This window comes from Pollicipes pollicipes, unplaced genomic scaffold, assembly GCF_011947565.3.
Source record: "Pollicipes pollicipes isolate AB1234 unplaced genomic scaffold, Ppol_2.1 Scaffold_5724;HRSCAF=6776_pilon_pilon_pilon, whole genome shotgun sequence".
Lineage (NCBI taxonomy): Eukaryota > Metazoa > Arthropoda > Thecostraca > Pollicipedomorpha > Pollicipedidae > Pollicipes > Pollicipes pollicipes.
This window is the reverse complement of record NW_023596746.1, coordinates 51,770,166-51,793,484: the sequence shown is the minus strand read 5'-3', so window position 1 is coordinate 51,793,484 and position 23,319 is coordinate 51,770,166. Positions and strand designations below refer to the sequence as shown.

General features: G+C 52.3%; 2 protein-coding genes across 2 annotated transcripts; one reads left to right on the top strand and one right to left on the bottom strand.

Moving 5' to 3' along the window:
- Positions 1-621: 621 nt before the first annotated feature.
- Positions 622-1,869, top strand: LOC119103178 (phosphopantothenoylcysteine decarboxylase subunit VHS3-like). The gene is made up of 2 exons (XM_037226624.1): positions 622-828; positions 1,534-1,869. Exons 1-2 carry the CDS (start codon positions 622-624, stop codon positions 1,867-1,869), a joined length of 543 nt encoding a protein of 180 aa, XP_037082519.1.
- LOC119103176 (zinc finger protein 474) lies at positions 1,527-22,949 on the bottom strand. The gene is made up of 8 exons (XM_037226623.1): positions 22,885-22,949; positions 22,384-22,441; positions 22,205-22,330; positions 21,239-22,162; positions 12,533-12,601; positions 5,575-5,700; positions 4,926-5,100; positions 1,527-2,970 (listed from the first exon to the last, which is right to left on the bottom strand). Exons 1-8 carry the CDS (start codon positions 22,947-22,949, stop codon positions 2,801-2,803), a joined length of 1,713 nt encoding a protein of 570 aa, XP_037082518.1. The 3' UTR covers positions 1,527-2,800.
- Between the last annotated feature and the right edge of the window lie 370 nt (positions 22,950-23,319).

The following is a 23,319-nucleotide window of genomic DNA, read 5'->3' as shown; positions in this document are numbered from 1 at the left end:
GGGCTGACTACCCAAAGATACGTCTGCCACTGCCTCTTTCACCGATGCTTGTTTTATGTGTATGTATGGATGAATTACAAAGATATGCATAATTCGAAAGGATCTTCACCTACCATGCGAACTGTGATATATATATATATATATATATATATATATATATATATATATATATATATATATACATATACATATATGCATATGTATTTATACATATATGTGTGTATATGTATTGTGTGTTACGTATATTGAGGTGTATGTATATGTATGTATATACAAGGCGGAAAAGTGCAGACAAAACAGAATAGACATGAAAGGCAGAATGGCACCTAATTTGCATGCGGATCTTACCTTGAATTTCATTAAATTCAATTTTTGCAACTCAAATTTTATTAAATTCAAGGTAAGATCCGCATGCAAATTAGGTGCCATTCTGCCTTTCATGTCTATTCTGTTTTGTCTGTACTTTTCCGCCTTGTATATACATACATATACATACACTTCAATATACGTAACACACACAATACATATACACCGGATGGACGAATACGGTTAAACTTGAATGACGCAATTTTTCCACACACTTCATCGCAACTGCCTACGCATAGCACACGTGGCTAACAAATGTTATGCTGCTCTTCAGATGACGTGGACACTGTGGAAGAGGTCAGGACGATAGAAAAGGCCAAGGTTGTACCAATACAAGCCACTGTCGTTCAAACCGTTCCAAAGGAAGTGGTTACACAGGTAAATGAGGTCGGCACCGGTGTCACCGACCTGGTCAAGAAGGTGAAGCGGCTGGAGACCAAGCTGAACCTCATCCTGGAGAGGGTGATCGCTCGTAAACGGGAGATATCAGCTGATCTGGATGGGTTTGAAAACGGCGTGGATCAAGTATTGGGCTTGCTCGGCCCCGCCTTGGTTCAGCTTAAGAAGAAGACAGTCGTCATTGAGGAGGATGACGGCCGGAGGAAGAGGAGGCAAGGACGCCATGCGAGCGCGGGCACAAAAACAAAACAGCCCTCCAGGCGTAAGAGGGAAAGCAAGCTGGTCATCACCCCTCAGCACAATGTCGAGTCGCACCAACCAGCCGCAAAACTTGTGCGCGGGCTCAGCGGAGTGCGCAGCAACCACCCCACCCCCGACGACGACGCGGTTTTCGAGACACCACGTCCCGCTCCCGGCGGACTACGGACACGTCGGTCTCTGAGAGAGCCCGATGTGCGTGGAAAGCCCTCAGCAGAAGGCGTAAAGTCGGTCGACGCCGCGCGTCAGCTCCACAGAGGCCATCAGCTGCGCCACGCGACATCCTCCACGAGCGCTCGCCGGTCGCCCGCTGCACTTCACGGTCGAGCGCGGCTGCGGCGAGGCGCCCGATGGCGCTACGAGCTCGGCCTGGACGGCGGCCACGCCGTGCTCATCGAGCATCCGTCGGCGGCGCGGGGGGCGCGGCGGGCGCGGCGGGCGCGGCGGGCGCGGCGGGCGCGGCGGCGGGCGGCCGAAGCCGAGCCGGACCCGCTGGAGCTCTGGCGGCAGGCTGACTGGGGCGCGCCGCCGGAGCCGGGCAGGAGCCGACGCCAGGCAGCCCAGCTCGACCCTTCCGGCGATGAGCTCGAGCCCGAGCCCGTGCCCGACATGGAGCGCGAAGAGCGAGACTTGAACAGCGCCGGCGCTGAGACGGGCAAGGCGAAACGAGACGAGAACGGCGGTGACGACGACACCGATGACGACGACGACGATGACGACGACGACGCTGACGATGATGACGAAGACGGCGATGACGAGGACGCTTCGAAGAGGGAAGACGGGGGCGTGGACGCCTTGTCGGACACCTCCGCCCCCGTGTTTGCGGACGGATCGAGCGCCAAATAACCGTGCTACTTCGCAACCGCCAGTGCTGTACGAGACCGTTCTGGCTTGCTTTCTTGAGAGGTGAGACGCTAGTATTGCTTCACTTGGTCGTAAGCGTGTTGGGCGAAATATCGTCCAATTCCTGTGTCGACCAACATGTTTATGTCGTGACAACATGTGTATTGGGCAAATATATCCAACAAGTACGGTGACACCTTCCTAAACCCGTCCTAGCCAATATGCTGGATTTCACATTGGTGTTCTCACGTGCGCCAGGTCAGACGCAAGCTGACTTGAGATGGATCAGGTCTCACCGGATTGAACCGAGTACAAATATGCGGTATCACACGAGGCTAGCGTCCTAACAGCCAAAGGCAGGCAGAAGCTGAACATGTTCTAAAAGAAGTCTCGAGCCAGGCCACCACGCCCGGTATTTTTACATAAGGCATCTTCCATTGGCGTCAAAACTCCGGACTTGCAGCACTCGTCAATTATCTGACGACAACCACTTTCGTTGCGATGTATTATCAATAATTTATCGGTGATGTTTTCTCAGGAATTTCACTGACTTCAATAGTCTACGACTGGGCACTTACAGATAGATTTACCTGTCCAAAGCACCGTCGATTAGATTTTCTGTCAGCCATTTTGATATTCCTTTTGACATGGACTACACGTTCATTGAGCAGAGTGGGCACAGACAAAGAGACGGCAGATCACATCAAATCATCACATCCTATTGCAACGTCTGTTGATTAAACGCCGACATCGGCGTGGCACGAATGACACCGGCTGTACCTACACGCAGTTAGGTCCCAAGTGACGCTTTCTTGCGCACTCTTCGTGCTCGAGCTGCCACCATCCTTCGTCGCTCGATCCATCCTGCCTACCGGACGCTAGTAGTATACAAAATAGAGATGGTCATAAGCGCTGAGGTGCCGGTCGAGGCGTCTCATTTGTGTTTTATCTCGACGCGGCAGTTTTTCTTGTGCTTCTCTAGCCGATCGGGGAAGAACGTTCTGGCGCAGTTTGGACAGGGCACCAGTTCGGAGAGGTGATTCTGCCAGGCGGCGTCGATCATGGCGTCCAGCTGCCCCTCCAGCTGCTCGGCCGGTCCTGGCACTACAGACGAGGCAGGCAGACGTGTCAGTTACCAGAGGGCGACGGTAATTTCTGAAGCGTTTTAACGGAGCGCAATCCATACAGAACATCCCAGAATAATTTCTAGAGACTTTACTTGACATCTGAAAGAACTTTTAATAATATCTTTCGGATACTTGCTCTTTCAACATGTCGGAATGTTTGGAGAGCGATGCAAAGTATGTGCTTGCGTTGCATGCGATTGATATGGCCGATGCAGCAATCACATTATCCGCTGTTTTCCAACATAATGTTGCAATTACCATAATATAACATTTTCATCGTGCAGACATTTACCAATCAAGTTATTTCTTTTGAACATAATTCAATATACGCACTTGTATATATTTTGTTGCTTGTTTGCCTCGAGCCAAAAATGTCGATGAGTAATAGCACAGAGAGATAATATTTCAACATCTCTTTGTAATCATTAGCATCTGCACATGAAGTCTGGCGAAAGACATCCCCATCGATTCGCCGTGTGCATTAGACGCACGAAAAGTTTTCGTCCGTAGCATTTCTGCTGGTGAGCAGCGGTGTAGCCAAGAGGAGAGCTTTATAAGCCATGCTTCCCCTGGAGGTGGCGAGGAGCCCGCTAAGCCCGAAGGTCCCCGCACTTTTTGCCAGTTTAAGGCACCAGTAGGGCTTCTAAAACATGAAAATGGGTTCTCCACGCGCCGAAGATCCCAAGCCGATCAAGGGTCGCCCAAACCCCAAAAGACGCCCTGCAGGCGATGGAAAGGAGCCCCTTGCCTAGAGGGGCCCCCTATGACCCGATTTAGCCCTCCTCATAAGCCAAATCCTGTTTACGCCACTGCGCACTCAGGGCGCTTATTCTCTTGTTACGTTTGCCTGTCCTATTTGGTGGGTGCGGACAGTACCAGATGAACGAGTTCTTTCTGTTCATTGTGTACCTGTTATGGCCATATACGTCATGTGCGTGAACATTCGCTCGCCGCAGCACTATCTGCACTCCCGCTGGATGACGTAACAGCGCCCAGATCAATGCAAGAAGCGTGGACGCTTCCACCAAACGTCCAGCAGTCAACTTTTGTTAACAATTTCCAGCCATGAGTGCGTTGGGTTTCCATGGCAACGCATGAGTTTCTAAAGGCCACAGATGGAGCGAGTCATTCCGGACGGCCGCTTAATGGATAAATCGATGTCGATCCAGACCGAGTGCCCGTTTGAAGCCCGTTGGCCAGCGTGACGCGGGTGTTAGTGCGAACACCTCGACGCAAAGCGCTGTAGGTATGTGGACTTATGCCATCCGACTAATGCCGATGACAAAACTGACCAGTAAATGTACTACCAACAGCTGCCGACAATAACCTAAGACATATGACCCCGTGTCCGTCCCACACCGCAATACCAGTGCCAAGAAAAGCAAAGCAACATACATCTGTCCCCTGACATTAGCGGACCATCGGATCCCACCTTTTCACTTACTCACTGTTTAGAGACCGATACCACTCGCTGTTGACAGGCTCGTTTGTTACTCAGTCTGCCGACCCCCACCGGTCACAGATGCTGGTTCCCTTCTACCAGACTGCCGACTTCTACCTCTGTCAGACCTCTAGCTCTGGCCATTGACAGACCACTGACCCTCGCTGTTCTCAGACCGCTAGCTCCCGCTTTTGAGGGAACACTGAGTCCCAACGTTCTCCGACCCCTAGCTTCTGAAATTGACAGACCATCGACCCTCGCTGTTCTCAGACCTCTAGCTGTCGCCGTTGGGAGACCGCCTGTCCTCACCGTTCTCAGATGGTTCCCTCACCGTTCTCAGACCGCTAGCTCTCACCGTTCTCAGACCGCCAGCCTTCACCGTTCTCAGACCGCCAGCTCTCACCGTTCTCAGACCGCCAGCCCTCACCGTTCTCAGACCGCCAGCCCTCACCGTTCTCAGACCGCCGGCTCTCGCCGCTGACAGCCCTCACCGTCCGCGGGTTCCACTGTCACGCCGTCGCTGCGGGGCGCGTCGGTGGGCAGCGCGATCTGCTGCGTGATGACGGCGTTCTCGGCGCGCCACCGTTTGACGCACTCCAGCTCGTGCGCGGCCATCTGCTCCGGCGGCAAGCGGGCCTTGCAGATGTAGCAGACGGTCGGCTGGCTCTGCGGCGGCGGCGGCACGGTTACGACGCGAGGCACGAGCTCGCGGCCCCGACGCAGCCCGGAACCGGGCCGGCCCCTCGCTCGGCTGCCCCTTTGCATCGGTGGCGACACAGAGCGAGGCGAGGCGATCACCGGAAATAGTGGCGAGGCGATGGCTGGGAGCGCTCGTGCCGTCTAGGCGTCGCAATCGTCCCCCGTCAATTGAATTACTACACGCGGAAACAGCGGCAGCAGTAAAAGGTTGGGCATGCTGGCTATTGCTGCACTATTTGCCCTGTGGAAAAATAGCCTGGGGGAGGGGACACAGCCCTGATCAATTTCAGGAAATCGTTAAACCGATGGTGACAAAAACCGCGTAGCCGTGGGACGCTCTCTGCACCCGCAGTTGAATATTTTATGTAGACAAACACAACACCCAACACGCTACGCTGGCCCTCGCCAGCCCGACATGGCAGACTGGATCCCGTGCCATACCTGAGTGGGCGCCTCCTTTGTGACAGCATCGCCATCCTTGGGCTGGCAGTTCTTCTCGTGTAGCGCCACGCGATCGGGAAAGAACGTGCGTCCGCAGTGGCAGCAGGGCACCAGCCCCGTCTGCGCCTGCGAGAGACGCCGGGTCAGCTTCACACAGCGTCACTCACGTCACCTGCGTCACTCACGTCACGTCACCAGCCTGGCGTCACACGTGTCAGAGCGCCCAATGGCTGAACCTGCCCCAAACGCAGAAAGCTGCGAACAGGCTAACTTTCGGCGCTGGTGAGAGAAGGCAGCCTTGCCACTCTGTGGTAGTCGCTCCGAGTTCGGTTCTCTTGTTCACGCAATGGGTTTGTCGTGCTGTGATTATAAAAGCTTCTCCTCATTCACTAATGAAGTGACAAGTAAGCTAATTGTAAGTGGAAATACTATCCCCGATGTGTACGCCATGCCATAAAGTCTGGATCGCATCAACACTGCCGCAGCTTTTGCTTTCCTCAGTTACAGTTATTGTTTTGCTTGACCGATCCGCAAAAACGTATAGCAGACGCCAGCCGTCTCATTAGTCGGAAACACCAACGCGCAACACAGCTCAAGCGGGGGAGATTACTTAACATGGCTAACATAACTGTTATGCATGTTATGACCGCTTGGCCTTAACGATGGTATTGCTGATGGAATAAATGCGTAGTGCACACCGATAAAAACCCGGCGCAACACTGATGACCCACTCATAACCCATTACCCGCCTGCGACAGCTGGGGCGAGGCCGGGAATGCGGTCAAAGGCCTGCTTGACCTAGTGGCATGGTCGGCGGAGTCCATGGCAGCAGGTAAATAGCCTCGACATCGCCCCATTTCCGGGCAAAATCTATGCAAGGAAATGACTGGCAGCAAAAGGCACTGTTACCTTTAGAGCCGCCCTGCCAGCGCCAGAAGCGCTAGCCTGCGGTATCGAGAAAAATGACTCAAAGTTTCATTAAACGCTCATCAATGACTATCACGAATGACTGGTGAAACAACCTCACCTCAAGATGCATGCTAGAACGCATAAGCAGACCCTTAACCAAAAATGTTGGCACCCAAGTGGGCTTTGCCAGCCTAACAACTATACAGAGCCAATAAATCTCCACGCAGTTACATAAGCGCAGCAATAATTTTCTGACGTGCTTTGGATCGCAGCTGCATTCACTTGAAACACGAATGATCCACTACCGTCAGGACGCATCGATTGGAGCATAGGATAGAACCAACTTACGTAACAAATTTCGATCAGGAACCATCGCCAGGTCTCATTGGCATTTCTGAAGCCTGCTGCCGACTTTTCACGATAAGCAGTTCGAATTCACGGTCAAATTTGATTGCGGGCAAGATTAGTGATTGAGGTGACCCAAAGGTTATCTCCTAGTTACATCCGCGGAAAGTTGCGGTGCCTCCTAGCTAATGCGTCACCTTTTGTTCGCCAGTCGCATATTTTTCGGGCTGCAAAAAGGTCAAAGTTTGCGGACCGGTGCCCTACGGTGACACACTCATTGGAAGCACTGTAGCGTTTCTGAACCAGAGGCCGAAGCAAAGTGGAAAAGTGGAAAGGTCGTTGTGTGTTTCTTGGAGAAGGCATACTGTTTTCGGACCAACGCTCCCTCGCTTCAAGAAAAGTAAGAATAAGATTTTCTCGTCGCCCACAATGCCTGTGACCGTGGCTCTATGTGCACGAATGCGCATGGAATGGTTCAGGGCAAGACGCATTAAAGGGATAGTGGGCCCGCACACAAATTATTTTGAGTTTCCTGCCAAGCGCAGTTGAGGAATACATTTATCATTCATTGCATACTTTGTTTTGATTTGACTCTCAATTGCACTGCAATATTCAGTGCTGGCATTGAGCTTGAGGGCAGGTATAGGAGGCATCACGACTTTGAAATTGTAAAAGATAGTCATGCGGTCTTTGAAGGATGATTTATTTCGATGGCATTATTTGGTAATCAGCGTAACTTCAATCCACGGCCGTGTCAGCATACGCTGTCACGGGAGAAAATTGGCCGTCAGCTGGCTATATTTGGTGCCGAATCGGGCAATAAATCTGCCCAGGGCCTATTATCTCTGACGTTTGTTAAGGTCGCGATGCATCGGCGTTCGAATCTCGCCTCGGGTTCAGATTCAGATCAGAAGATGGCCGTCACATCACCAGACAAGCTATTCACAAAGGTCGGTTTGATTTTACTGCATTTCAAACCTTTTAGCATGCAAAGTTCAAAAGTCAAGAGATGTGATAGCCCGCGATTTCTGCTACTTGGCGTCGATGCATGCACCAAAGAAATGCCATTTGAGACCCGCGTATTATTAGCATCTGATTTTGTTATTATCATTTGAGCCTATCATGGATTGTAACCTGTAGTGCATGAAACTGCTTTCATGGCTACTCGCCAATGTCAAATGGGGGGACAGCGCAGCACTGGCGGCGTGTGAAGCTAGCTACACAAAATGGTGGTCCGTAGACTGCTGGCACCGATTTCTTTCTGACGCAAAACGCGTATTTGACGCGCCCGGGTAGCCGGCTGGATGCCCCTCGCTCGAGTGGGTGGTCAGTCTGACCCGCTGGGATTTCAGGAACTAAGGGAGCTAGAGACACCAAATTTACAGAGTGTGTTGACCTGTACCTGAACTCACTCAGGTCAAATTTTGAGGTTCCTTCGTCGTGACCTTCGGGTCACGTAAGGTCGAACAAGATCAATCTCGAGGTTGGTCCCCAAAGTGCACACGAAACCTAGGTACCTGTTCTAAGCAAAAAGTCACACGGTCCTTAAAATTCAGGGACCTTTTCTTACCTTTCCAAGGTCACGATGACCAAAATCATACAAGACTGCTTTGAGTTTCGCATTTGAATAAGCGACAAAAGTTACGCTGGGCAGTATGTTCTAAAAAAGTACCGAACTAGGTCATTTCAGGTCAGTGACCTGTTCTGACCTTTAAGAAGTGTATGGAAGATGTATAGTTCGATTTCTCTTATCAATAAATTCGAAATAAGCACCAAAAACTACCCCATACAGCAAATTCTCGAGTAACAAAACAGATCGGCTTTGACCTTGGTCTGAACTTCAAAACTGACCTTAGGTCGATTGAATTTGTTCATTTTATTACTATATTGCCCAAGAAAATATCTCGGAGACGTATTGTCTCGTTTAACGTTCCATTGTGACATCAGACTGAGCGATTCCCTAGAAACTGACTTCGCGGAATCCATGGCCTGACTTTGACCTGCCGTAGGTTAGCAGCCTTACAAGGTACATCTAAATTTATAAGACCAAACGATCCACTATTCAGTTGTCTCCAACTGTTCAAAATTTGGCGCAGCAGTGCCCTGCCGTTCGGAAACCATTCCGGAAAATTTTGGGTGTCAGCTTGATCCCCACCCTAGCGCGTATTAAGTCACCATTCGAGGTTAGAGACGAGACCTCTCAGCGTTATACGAAGCCAAAGGGCTGTGAGGCATAGCAATTAAATTACATATCAAGACACGTAACGGCAAATTTTCTCGCTATTTCCACACTATAACACGTTGCCAGTGCGCTGTGGCATCTTGACCTCAGCGCGTCATGCATCACGCGGAATGCCTATTGCGCTACAGCGCATTACTAATGTGTTGTAGCGTCTACGGAGACAATCAAAATTTACTTTCACCTGCCCTGGTTTGCGGGTGAAATATTACGCTTAATTTAAGCTCCTATTAATAACGATCTCTGATTCAAAATTGAGCGTTCGTCAGCCACTCGTTTTTGGTATCGCGTACGCTTACCAGTATCATCTAGAAAGGAAAGTCCGTTTACCCTTACGGCGTAGGAACGAATGTTACGAATCAGTAGCATGGAAACACTGAAATACCGGGGGCATTAGGTCTTTCTTATGACATCTAGGTCAATTAACGTCTAAGCCGCTCCAGCTGGCCGGCTTTTGCGTCCTTTTGTTCATTAGGCCTAGCAAAGCCCTCGTTTGCTCGGGAATGGAATAGAAATCGACGTTACCGGCATGGTTACGAGGGCAGTGGCATGCCAAGCCTGGAACTTAACGTCAACCAACCAACAATTTGTGACTGGACTAGCCCAGACCGGCCTAGGCTGCTACGATTAGGATGGGCTGATAACGCTGCAAGCAATGGTAGTCCGCCATGCACTTCCCACTATCTCAGTAGCAGGTAGCACGACTAAGCCGTGCTACAATGTTCCCGAGGCATTTGCACGCAAGCGTTTTGATCAGGCAGAGCTTTCCCACAATATCGCAGTATCATGAAAACCTCAGCTCCAAATTTGATTTGCACGGCATACGCAATCTGCAAGACGTGGATGAAAGCCGTCTGGTGTCCTCAGCAGCTTGACGTGACGACGACAGCACGCGGAAGCCCATGAGACTGCTCGACAACGGAGAGAATGGACATCAAACCGAAAAAGTGTTAGCGCTGCGCGCCAACAATGATGTACACTAGAGTGAGGACCGCGTAAACTTTGCGATGCATCCAAAAGCGTCTTAGTCTCCTGGTTAGGCTTAGAGGTTCTTGCTGGCATGAAACGGGAGCGCGGACTAGATCCGGTAACAAAAGCAAATTTGTGCCCCTAGCAAAACGCTCGGTCCCTCAACTTAAGGGTACCATCAGCCAAACTTTTGGACCCCCCCTCCCCCCCGTCCCTGACCGAATCCTAGTCACGTGCTTCACCGGCATTCACCCCGAACTGATGGATGCGTGTTTTGCACTATGCTGGTCACGGCCACCGAGTACATCCTCATCCATCGATTTCGTCGACGGAAATAGCCAATGCTCGCGGTGGGCACGAACGCACAAAGACACAAAGCCAGCAAATCAGGCACAAGGCTAATAAATCTGCCGTCAAGATCGTTCAGAAAACAGCGCGCAAACCCCTTGACAAGTATATCTCTGCCTGGCGAAGGCGCAGAATTCCGATGGATTTTTAGTGCTAGTGTCTTAAGGTGACGCAAGAACACTGCATTAGACAGCAGTCACGTCGTAGACGATAGTCACGTTGACCAAGAAATTATCTTTTTTTTGCATCCCATGTTCAAAAGCTGATAGGGCTTCAAGCACATCATTGTTTGGAAAATCAGACGCACGCGACAGCAGTTTTACTCGAACCCAATCCTTTGGCCTAAAGTTTGGCCTTAAACGATGTTAGCGTAGGACTTTGCCTTCCATAATGCTGTCAATGACACACTTCACCCTCGCATCCTTTTCCTAGACATAGACTGCACAGCGGCAGGACTACGGTAAAGCGTCCGTCGATCTTGACTCGAAATCGAAGGCTGACCTTAAAATACGCTTTGTTATATTGTAAGCTACATTGAACGATAGGATCTTACCAGGTAACCATTTGCACATCGGCTGATGTCCTGATGACCATAGGGTCTCCACGCACCAGAAATTCCGCGCTACGTCATTTTTACCATCATTTCACCTTGAAGGTACGCGAGCTTAATGTTTCTCTTACATTCCGCGTCCTAATCATGACCTAACACGATCATAAAATATTTGTTTATTCTCTATTGTATCTACCTATATATATATATATACATATATATATATATATATATATATATATATATATATATATATATATATGATATATATATAGATGATATATATATATATATATACGATAGATGATATATATATATATATATATATATATATATATATATATATCATCTATCATCATATTTATGTGGTAATGACAGGAGCTACGCTTCTGCACCACTTCGCCCTGCTGTCGTGATTTTTGCTTAAACACGCGCCCGGGCGGCCGGCTAGATACCCTTCGCTAGAGAGGGTGTCAATTTATCCCCCTTGAGATCTCAAGAACTAAGAAAGCTAGAGACACTAAATTTACAGGGTGTGTTGACCTGTACGCGAAAGCACTTAGGTCAAAATTTCAGGTTCTTAGGTCATGACCTTCGGGCCAAAAAAGGTCCAACAAAGTCAAGTTCTAGGTTGGTCTCTAAATTGCCCCCAGAACCTAGATAACCGTTTCTAAGCAAAAGGTCACATTCTCACTTAAGGCCAGTGACCTTTTTTGACCTTTTTAAGGTCAAGGTGACCAAAATAATACAAGATTGCTTTGAGTTTTGCATTTGACTAAACGACAAATGTTACGTTAGGCAGTATGTTCCTAAAACAAAATGTTGACCTGTGTCATCCTAGGTCAATGACCTATTCTGACCGCTAAGAAGTCTATGGAAGATGTATAATGCGGTTCCTGCTATCAATAAGCTCGAAATAAGCACCAGAAACTATCCCATACAGCAAGCCCTAGAGTAACAAAACAGGTTGGTTTTGACCTTGGTATGACCGTCATACCTGACCTTAGGTCAATGTAATTTACTCATTCAACTGTAGTGTTGCCTAAGAAAGCATCTCAGAGATGTGTGGCTTCGTCTAACACTCCGTTGTTGGATCAGATTGAAGGATTCCCTAGAAATTGCCTTCGCTGAAACCATGGCCTGACTTTGACCTGCCATAGGTCAGCGACCTTACAAGGTACATCTAAACTTTTGATGCCAAACTATCTGGTATTCGATTTTCTACACCTATACAAAATTTGGCGTGACTACGCCGCGCCGTTAGAAAGCCATTCTAGAAAAACCTTCGGGGGATCAATTTGAACCCCACCCGAGCGCGTGTTAAAGGTTCTCCTCAAAATGCATGTTTTATTCTAGGCTGTAATTGATGACAAGCTTTTACGTGAGCCCTATTTTGAGGAGATCGATGTCACGCAGCGACTTTCTAACTTCAGGCATATATGGTACGCTTCTTTCAAAAGGTAAGGACGTTAATTTATGTTTGATCACGATAACCATCGATTTCAGTTTCTGGACGAGACCGAGTACCGCGCCGCGTCCGGCGTCACCTGCGTCTCCTGCGGGACCGGCTGCTGGCCGTCTCGCGGCGCTGGCACCGGCTGCGAGGGCGGCTGCGGCTCGGGCCGGCGCTGGTGCTCCGGCAGCGCCTCGTTCTCCCGCCGCCACTTCTGTTGACAGGCAGCGACGCACGCCATCAGCGCCGCGTACGGCGGGGGGCCTCGGCCGGCCGTGACGCGGCACGCAGCGCTGACACGCACGCCAGGGGTCGGTGACACGGCCGCCGATGCACGCCAGCGCAGTGTGGACGGTCATTAACGCCAGTGGCCGGACCCAATGACAAACGATGTAATAACGGACACGAAATGTTCCATCTCCGTGGTGCAGTGGAACCGAGGGAAGCGAGTGTTACTGGAATGGCGTACGATGGAGAGTGAATGGACACGCTCTGTCTGCATGATATGTAGTGGAATGGAGGGGGGACACATCCTATTGAGCACAACTCACAGATGTCATTGGGATATGCAGTGAAATGGCGTTGGCATACATATTGTCAGTTTTAGCTACCCATAGAGTGGCAGTAGTGCACTGAAAAGCTCTGGCCACTGAGAAGGCAGTGATGCCCTCTCAACAGGCCGTCATGTTAAACTAAAATTTGGGTGAAAACGTCAGCTTGTCTCAAATGTATCGATATTTTTTGTGATGCAGTGTGACAACAATCATTGTGATGGCCCCAGACAAACCGGGACATGAAAGTCATCGACCAATTTGAACAGTTCAAGGCGTTTCCACACAGCTTTAATGAGCATACTCTGCTGTGCCCGGGCGCGTGCGTCAATCCTGCGGATTATGCACATTGCATTGACTAGAGAAAGCCTGGCAGCACGTCGCGCAACACCAGCGAAATGGGGCGCATGCTACCGTTGACATACGGTGGGATGGGAAGGAAGGAACATTTGCTGATAGTGGAACGCAAGGTTGAGTAGACGTGCCATCGGTGGTAGGCAGAGTAGAACGGGACTCGTGCTGCTATCAGTAGCGCAGGCAGGGGGGAGGGGCACAGGGGGCACGTGCCCACCCTTAGGTCCCGAAGGGCCCTTTGGACCTCTCGAAGCCTACCACTGAGGGCCCGAAAAGTCAGCCAAGGGTATCATTCAGGGGCCCCGGCTTGCAGGGCCGGGTGCTCAAATGGCAGCCAGAGGACCCTGCGCGCTGATCAGGGGCCCACTGAGTCGATAACGGCATATAGATCGGTCAGACGCCACCAGTAACGCACAGTCGGCTCCGTGGCGACGTGGGCGTAAGGGCCTATTTTCCAGGAAGGGACAAGGCCGGAGCCGGCGATTTACATTGCTCGGGCCCCACAGCCCCTAACAGAGGCCCTGTGCTAATAAGGGGACCCGGGTCGGCCAAAGACAGTATTCGGGAAAACCCGGAGAGCCTAGACAGCCCACCCGGTCTGACAATCATGGGTTCGATTGGAGGGTCTAATCGCATAAAGGGCCCGTCGGAGACTTATTCAGGACCCCATACCTGCGACGACGGGCCCTCAAATAACGGTCAGAGGGTCCTTTGCGCCGATCGGGGATCCCCTGAGTCGATATGGGCCTATGTATCGGTTGGGCACTACGGTACCAGATAGTCGGCTCCGTGTCGGTGTGGACCTGAAGACACACTTCCCAATCAGCTATAAAGCCGGGGCCAGTGATTTACACTGGTCGGGGGCCTTGTACCTGTCAGGGGCCCACAGCGCATAACAGAGGGCCCTGTGCTCGCAAGAGCCCCGAGCCGATCAAGAGAAGTGTTTGATGTGGCCCGAAGAGAGACCCGGGCGGTCCACCGGAACCGATAATCAAAGGCCCGGATGGGGGGCATTAGGGCCCGAAGGACCGGCTGTAGGTTACATAAAGAACCGCGGTCCGTGGGGTCGTAACCCGAAATATCACAGGTCCTCTTGCACCGTTTGAGGAACCCCTGAGAGAATGCGGGTATCTAAGTCGGTCAGAGACCATGAACACCTAACAGGCGGCTCCACGTCTGTCTGAGCCCTTGAGACCTATTTCCCAGGCAGAAACGAGGCCGGGGTCCGCGATTTGCAATGTTCTGAGTCCCTGATACAGTGAGGGACTTCTGTGTTGGTTAGGTCCCAGTGCCGAACAGAGGTCCTGTGGTGACAAGTGCCCCGAGTCGGAGCGTTGTTTGAGGGGGCCCGAAGAGGAACTGAAGGGTGTCTCGAGACAAAAGATCAAGGGCCCGATGGGATGGCCGAAGAGTGCGAAGGGCTGGCAGTATGTCACATCAAGTACCCCGCCCATGGGGGGCGCGATCTCAAACGTCAGTACGATGATCTCTTGTTCCGATAGGGACCCCTGAGACAGAGTGTCCCTCTGTTTCGGCCAGAGATTACGAACAACTAACAGTCAGCTCCGTGTTGTTCTGAGCTCTATGGGCCCCATTCCCAAGCAGGGACAAGGCCAGGCCCGCGATTTACATCGGTCGGGCTCCTGTATCGTACAGGGGCCCACAGTGCCCCAACAGAGCATTCTGTGTCAACAGGGGGCCTCAAATCAGTCAGGGGAAGATTTGTTTAACAGGGGCGGGGACGGGAGCCCAAAAGGCAGAGGGTCTCTTGCGTTGGTCGAGACCCTCGGGCCCTTGGACAATGTAAGGAAACAAGAACTTAAGATGAGTGCTCACCTTAAGGTAATAGAAGAGTCCTGTGCCAGTCAGGGCCCCCAGTACCGAAGGGGGGGTCCTGCAGTCGTTTTCCAGCATGGACCCGCTAAGTCCAACTGGAGTCCATGTGCCAATTATTCCACCACCTACGGTGAGCAAGGATGTTTTTACGCTAACAACGGCTCATGCGCCGATCTGAGTCAACTGCGCGGATCAGAAGGCCTCCCGCGTCAGGGAGCGAACCAATGTGACATGATGTTTCCCTCTAAGGGCCTCCGGATCGGCCAGGAGATGCCGCCCCGTGTCGCCAGTATGACCACCGGAAAGTGCAATGCGTTGAGACAGAATGGCCCCTCAGCTCTTCACCGGAACAGTATTGTGCCCTGTAGTGTTGTATTCAAGGGGGCCCTGTGCCGGAAAGAAATAAAGGGTCTCATTGGCGCTGAATGGAGTGGGTCGAAATTAGTTCAAAACGCAAAGGGCAATCCCATGTTTTCCTGAGAACGGTCATATTTTGTAGAATCGACTAGTCTGACAAATACCATCAAAATGTTTGAGCCTGCGCGCCGGGCACCGATGGTGTAGTGGTTCACCCGCGTACTTTAACCACTGCGCGTCTCGGGTTCGATTCCCCACGGTGCCCGCCCTTCCCGCCAGGGTGAGAGGCTGGCGGTGCCATATAGCCCCAGGAGCTGATTACGTCATAAAGCCCCAATGGCATGGCCTTAATCTCGGGGAACAAGGATAACGATGGCTCAGGTCGCAGTTCTCGTAAAAGCGAACGGCGTTGGCCACTGCAGGTAACGCCAGGGGGGCGGGCGCCGAGCGCGCAACAATGACCATCGTAAAATAATGCCTCTCAATGTTTTTCAAAATTAATTCGTTAAGTCCAAGGATTACACTGGCGAATCTTTTTTACGACTTTGAGGATGTCTTCTGGACAGATTAACAGTTATGGCAACACGACAAATAGAAATCTTACCTTTACTCTCCCAGTTCCACAACCATATTCCAGCACCACTTCGCGGTGCTGTGAAAATCAACACGTTATTGCCATGAATCTAAAAACCTCAAGGGTGATATAAACTCCTGGAATATTCCTTAAGGTACGATTTGGTGTTCAAAAGCGTTCAAAGGCACTTCTTTCAGATGCGTCACTTTTTTCGTCCACCTGTTGGCCACGACCTAGTGGAAGCCATAGGGCCGACGCTGGGCGGCCTAAGGAAACTGCAACGCCTGGCGTCGAGCTTTTTGTTTCTGAGATATGCGAGCGTGCATGCCTAACATTGCGTTACATAATTTGTACCACTTATCAGTTCTGACTGAATGTTGAAGATATCCAGGCAAACATGGCCTGGCCATGTTTGGCCATGTTAATGCGACTTGTTGACCCAGTTTGATCTTTAATTTACATTCGCGGAATCCTTGTTATTTCTGTACAGCTTTTATAAAAAATTTGACAGAAGTTTTGAGTCCTGCTTGTTTAAGAAAAAAATCATTAGACCATCGTAAAATAAAGTGCCGGCGATTTATTTCAAGCAGTCATTTAACGCGTGATTTTGTCAGTCTACTACAAACTTAAGGCAGAATGTCCTGGGGGTGGCGTCTGACCTATATCCCAACGATAAATGGTAAAAATGTGTAATAAACATGCCTTCAATAACAAACGGGTCATATCTGACGATTTCTTCCTGGGGGGGGAGGGGGGGAGAGACCCTTTTGTCAACTCTGTGCCCCTCCCCCTACCAAAGCTCTGGCTGCGTCCCTAGCTGCTATTGTGCTGTTCCAACAACTTCAACGACAGTTTAAGGGATCTCAGCAAATGAAAGATGTCGTACGTGGAAATCCATATCAATAGATTGTCTTCACTTCAATGGAATACCCTCTTTCGTGAGTCTGGCAAGTACATGCGCACTGACACTTGACATAGGTACGTATATGAGTTTACAGAACACAAATGGCCTCAAATTGGCCAGCTATGAGCTTGACAATGCTTTGCAATTTTAATTGAAGAAATAGAGGGATGGAAAACGATTTCATCTTCCGTAACTTGGACCAAACCAACATGAAACTGCAAAGCTTTTGAGGAGATATCAGTCTCACTAAATTCAGCTGTTTGCCTGGCGGCTTCCATGATCCGATTTTCCTCGTCTAGGGCACAGCGGTTGTCATTCAAGGTCGGTTTCGGAAAAGGTAGCATGGGCCGCTTTCCGGTCGTTTATTTGCTGACACACTGATGCCGCTGGGTCGGAGAATGTTCAAATGGTCAAAGGCCATATAAAGTCATCGGTATCTGTACAGTGCAGTGCAGTACGCAGTGGACTATTGGTTTCGCGTCCTTCTCTGCTCTAGTTGCCGGCATCAGACCTCTTTCCTTAACAACGCCACGTTAAGCGGACCCGTGGCTTGTACATCAAAGTCGTAACCCAATGCCAAATCGGCGCATGTAGTCGCCAATTTCAATAATTGCTCCGCCCCCCCCCCCCCCCCCCCCCCGGAAAACCCGTTCTCTCGTGTTATTGCGACACTTGCGAGGATGCTAGGTCATCTAGATCCGTGAATATTTCGACTTTTTGTTCCATTCGATTCATGCCGATTCATTCATTCATTCGATTCGATTCGATTTTCCAAACTCACTTTATGTTGTAACTTTTTCATGTTCAAAAGCGTGCGAAAAGCATGGTCAGAGAGCTTATAGGTAAATGCCAACAAAGCAGTGCGGCGCAACCTCGCACAACAATTTTCGTTGCCAAAAATTGTATGAAACTGCCATCAGGAAACGCAAAGCTTCTAGAATGCATGCCGGCCGGCCCGGACTAGGCCATGCTGCCCAAGTCGACCCCTTTATAGTTCAGGTAGGTAAGACTAACCCGGCCCACGGCATCGGTCCTTAGCATCGGTTCGTAGTATTGGTCCTTAAGTTTGTCTGGGGATAGCCAGAAACCTTCCGGGCTCTATCGGCCAGATAGGCATGCAACCGAAATGGGTCACCCGGCTCCAGACTGCGTGATCGTGCATGCTAAACGTGTCGGGCGGCGTTCGCGAAGAGCTGGGCTGCTGAACTGGACTGGACTTCCATGAGATCGGCAAGACAAGACGTAAAATCGCCTGCCGTCCCATCGTTTTCCGGTTCGCATCAAGGGGAACCTACATAAAGCGGTCGTGTGGCCTGTGTGGTCACAAGGGAAGAATTAATTTACCATCACACAAGAACCTGACATGGCAGGACAGTACAATGGTGGCCAGATATTAAAACGAGGCATGGAACTGGCGATAAATAACGGCCATGGATTAACAGAGGTATTAACAAACCTCCAAAACGGCTAGAGATACGCGAAGGCACGAACTTGGTGGACGCCGTGGAACCACATACGACGAAGGCCAAACGTTGTGAACACTGAACACTGTGGACATTGTGAACACTGTGGACACTGTGGACATTGTGAACACTGTGAACACTGTGGACATTGTGAACACTGTGAACACTGTGGACATTGTGACCACCGCATAGCAATGCACGCCGTCGTGCTGGTGAAGCCGGCCTCCGCCAGTTGACTGTTGCAGGCATGGCGTCACCGACCGCCGCAGGGGGAGGGGGGGGGGGGCGGCGGTCGTTCCTGTGACGTACGGCGTGCTGCCGGCAGCCGGGCTGTAGGTGTATCGAGCCGCGCCGAGGCTGGGTCGATCGACGCCATGAATGGTTACTGGGAGGGGGGGGGGGGGGGGGGGGGCGGGGGAGGGGACTGCATCGCGACGGTTGCATCGCTGCCGGCGACCGCCACCTGCCTACAGACAGACGCTGTACCGCCAGCTCTGCGCTTGTCGAGCGGAATGTGTGATGTTCGATTCGGCAAGCCAGGTCTGTAGCAAATCGCTGGTCTGACCTCCAAACTGCCAAAAATGGGATCGAAACCGATGCGAAAGACAGCTCGAATGAAAATTGCGAACCATACTAATGACAAACCACCGCCTGGATCCCCACGTGGGTCCAGTCCGAGCAGGCTCGGGGTCCAACCCGAGCAGGCTCGGGGTCGAGTCCAGGCTCGTGACTTTTAGGGACCGGACTAGAGCGGATCGGTTCATTTTACAGGTGAAACGGACCTGGTCTAGGACTTACTGATCATAGGAAATGAGGGTTTGGACCGGAATTCAGAATCATTCCGAATCAAAATTGATCGGACTCGGTATAATAAATGGTGGAAGCCTACTACTTGCTACTAAGCCTCACATTCGAGCTAAAATAGATCAAGGCATAGTTAAGATCAAAAGCAGCGCAATCAAAACTAAGCCCCTTACTCAGCATCATGTTCCTAAGCCCTGGACTATTTTCACAACGTACACAGGAATCACGTTTGGTTAACCTTGATTCTCACACGCCAATTACCCGCGTGTCGATTTAAGCGCAGGCGCCAAAAACCACATGTTTTGTGCAGGGATGACGGTGTTGGTTTGGGTTTCACAGCCGTAGCTCGGTTCGATTTCGTCAATATTCTTTGTGCTGGGCTGCACTGGATTTAGCGCCAGTCCGTCTGATTTCGTGAAAGAACGTTTCAGCCTACAGAACTCTGACGCGGCAATCTGACGCGGCAATCAATAAATCTGAAGCGGCAATTCGTCAGATACGCAAAGATAGATAAGTGCATGTTCATTACGAGTGGGGACAGTAGCCGAGCGGGTCTTAAGGTCAACTAATAGAACATTTTTAGCTTCAGTGGCCCGGCACAGTTAGTCACACTTTGCTGCCCGCACCGCTTCCTAGCTCTCAGCGGCACATTTTCAAATTGCACTTTTTGAAAATTTTCAAAATCGAATCGCGAGTCCGGCATCACGTAAACTGCGGAGAAACTAATGAGCTCTGATCGAAATAGGTGCTAATCTTAAAACATCAGAGTTGCCAAGTCACCAGACCAATGCCGTTCTCGTTGGAGGAAGGAACGGTCAAACGTGGCGGCAAAAGTGTACGTCCATGGATGCAGCCAGTCACGTGCATACGAGCGCAAACGACAGATCCGCAAGTTTTTAGGGGTTTCGAACGACTGGCGTCAGATTCTGGCAACTACAGAAACTGAAAACGTGAAACCAGCTGGATGGTGCATTGATGAATATACCATCTTCGGGCCGCTAATGATCTCGACACCGTTCGTGCGCAGGGTGTACTACCCAGTTTACCAGGATTCATTTCGAACAACATATTTGCGCTTTTTGCAATACTCCGGTGGAAATCACCGGAGACTAAACGGTCACGTGTAATTAGTCCCGCTGAATGAACCCCATGATTTGCCGGGTCCAAAGTTAGCGAATTCACAAGCGGATGTTTGCAAATTTACGGACGAACGCTATGAATCAGGGAACCCTGCTGAATTCATAGACAAGGGTGTTCCAATGAATTGATCGCGTGGGCTGCCAAAGACGACTGGCTCCATTCGCCGATCTTTCGGTGTTATCAAGGCGATGATAGCACTCTCGTTCGTCACCATCCCGCGCGTCCCACGTCGCAAAGGTGTCTTGTCGAAGTCAGGTCAAGTCTGGCTAGGGGTGCAGAGCGGTACGAGTCTATCTTACAATCTCTACCCCACATGATTGTATAGGAGGCTAGTCTTACCCTGTGCGACCGCTGGACGTGGATGATGTCATTCTCACTCAAGGCTGGGCTTGAGGCTTGCGAGTAGCTCAACACGTTCTCGCTCTTATTGGACTGGCATTCAAGAGTCCAACTCATGTACACTGAGTCCAAACAGACCCGGTCTCGGAATCCTAGAATTCAAAAGTGGGACTCGGCTCGAATGTAAGGATTGAACCATGGACTCGAGTTCAGGATCAAGACCCGGGGAGCGGCTCGGCACATACCAGTGGTACATAACGTGTAAACGAATTTCGAACGCTTTGTTGTAAATGCTTGCTTTGAAAAGTGCTACTTGTCAACACTGATCATGTTTCTGAACTCCCCAGATGTATCTAGCCCAGTGTGCAGACCGTTTCCCCAGCTATGCCGTGCAAACCAGTGCTCACCGGGAAGCCATTTCATGTGCCAAATGATCGCAAAACCTGAATACGAGCATAGATTCGAGACACGAGCATTGCTTTCGTGAGACCGGAGGGAAGATTAGGGCACAGCTCGTGCTCACCCTCACCTCCAGGCACTGAGGCTGGTGGATGGGCAGAGAGTTGGCACCGAATTGTTTCTCGCAAATGTAGCAGACGACAATCTTGGACGTGCCGTTGCTGCCATTGGTGGGCCGCTCGTGCTTGGAGAGCGTGAATGCCAACTTTTTCCGCATGGCATCTTCCCTCGCCTTCCTGCTCTTCTCCTCCTTCTTGAGGTACTCCTCCTTGAGCCGCGCCTGCTTTTGGCGCTGCTCCTCCTCCAGCTGCTGCTTCCGCTGCGCCACGGGGTCCATGTTGGGCGGCGGCGGCGGCACGGCCGGCGGCGGCCGGTACTTGATCGCCACCGGCCGCTGCGTCGAGAGCCGCTTCTTCGGCTTCCTCTCGTTGCGGCGCTTGGTCGTCTCGGCCGGCGGGTCGGCCGGGTGGCTGTGGAAGCGCTCCGGGTTCTCCGGCTTCCCGCACGACATGCAGGGTTTCGGCACACCCGCCTTGGCGCGCGGCGCGTTGAACAACTGCTCGAGTGCGCGCGTGAAGTTTGGCAGGCGGCGGCCCGGCTTGGCACGGCCACGGTCCGGCGAGATCAGCGCCGGCTGCGCCGCCCGGTAGTCGATGTTCGGCACGTCAAGATCGCGCGAAGCCTGAGTCAGTCGGATGGTGCGCGGCCGCTCCTCCGAGGCAGCGCGCGCCTTGCGCCGCTGTGCGTTCTGCGAGACGATGTCCAGCAGCTCACTGCAGCGCGTGGTCGACATGTCCAGCTCCTTGCACTTGCCGGCGTCCAACATGCGCGGTTTCTTGAGAACGGCGGTACGCGGCCGCGAGACGCGCGGGCTCGCCTGCTCTTCCAGCGCCGCTCGCATGCGGCCGTTGCTGCGCGGCCAGGACGAGTTGAGCGAGGACGCCGGCGGCGCCTGCGGCGACTCGACGCTCGGCTTGGTCGGCGTGACGGCGCGCTGCGCCGCCGGCAGCGCCGCGTTCGCCGCGCGCCACCGCGCCAGACAGCGCGGCTCGTGCAGCGCCACCGAGTGGGAGCCGAACTGCTTCTGGCAGACGTAGCAGTCGACGAAGGCGGGCGGCCGCGATTGCTGGACCGCGTCGGTAGGGTCGGCGGGCGCCGGAGCCTGACCGGGCATGATCACGGAACGGGCGAGTCGGGCGGGCGGTCAGCACGAACCTGTTCGACGTAGCCGGCGGCGGCCGGGTCGCTGGTGAACGGGGCCGAGCGTCCGCGCCTGACCGCCCACTCAGGGTCACAGCCGGGTCACTGGCACGTGCCGGCAGGAGCGACGCGCGCGCTCGGCCGGCTCCCAGGGGATGGCCGACTCGACTCCGGCGGGCCGGGGCGGCGCGGCCCGGCCGCCTGGCCGTCGCCGGTCGATACAATCACCTGGGTGAGGTGCACAACACAAACAGCGCACCGCCAGCGTACTGGCCAGGGCCGCCGATTGGGCCCGGGCGCAGCCGGGGGCGGTGCCCCGCGGCAACTTCGCCCGTCGCCGGCCGCCCTGTACCCAGAATGACCAGCGCGACTTCGCAATGAAGTTCAGGGCCGAGGGGCGACAGTTTGCATAGGCGGCGGACGCCGCGCATTGATTCGCCGGCGCCCGGCCGGCGTCGGCGTCAGTTCAATAACCTCGTCACCGACGGCGGACGCGTCCACAACTTTGCTGCGTACGTCGTGTCGGAGCTCGGCGACGCCGCGCTCACGGCGGCAGCCTCGTGTCCACGTGCATCACTCATGCCGCATCTCCGCAGCGCCTGGACACTGCGGCCGCGTGCCGCGGTCGCCCCCGTGGCCTTGTGGATGATCCTGTTGGCAGTATCGCACACCGACAAAGGGTTTCTGTCCGGGTTAGCCGTGGACCGTGGAGGGAAATCCGACCACCAACAAACGGCTTTCCCGCACTCTGTCCCGTGTAATCGCACGCCTCCCACACCGGGATTAGACCGTGGCCAACAGCCAAGTGCGGGCCTCGCGGCCGCCACGGCTGCCTGTCCGGTCACAGCATTTACACTTCGCCACCGCGCGCTGTCCGGGGGCGTCCCGGCGGCGAAAGCCGGAGGCTGGACGAAAACAAGATGGCTGCTGAGTTATCACAATTCCCTCGCC

Excerpts from the sequence above, each read along its gene's own strand:
- LOC119103176 (XM_037226623.1), bottom strand. The coding sequence starts at position 22,949 with ATGAGTGATGCACGTGGACACGAGGCTGCCGCCGTGAGCGCGGCGTCG. Across the intron at positions 22,163-22,204 it reads TGCACGAGCCGCGCTGTCTG|CGCGCCGTCACGCCGACCAA; the intron begins GCGCGGTGGCGC and ends CCGGCGGCGCAG. Across the intron at positions 5,701-12,532 it reads AGCCGCAGCCGCCCTCGCAG|GCGCAGACGGGGCTGGTGCC; the intron begins CCGGTGCCAGCG and ends CGTCTCTCGCAG.
- LOC119103178 (XM_037226624.1), top strand. The coding sequence starts at position 622 with ATGTTATGCTGCTCTTCAGATGACGTGGACACTGTGGAAGAGGTCAGG. Across the intron at positions 829-1,533 it reads TGAACCTCATCCTGGAGAGG|GCTGACTGGGGCGCGCCGCC; the intron begins GTGATCGCTCGT and ends CTCTGGCGGCAG.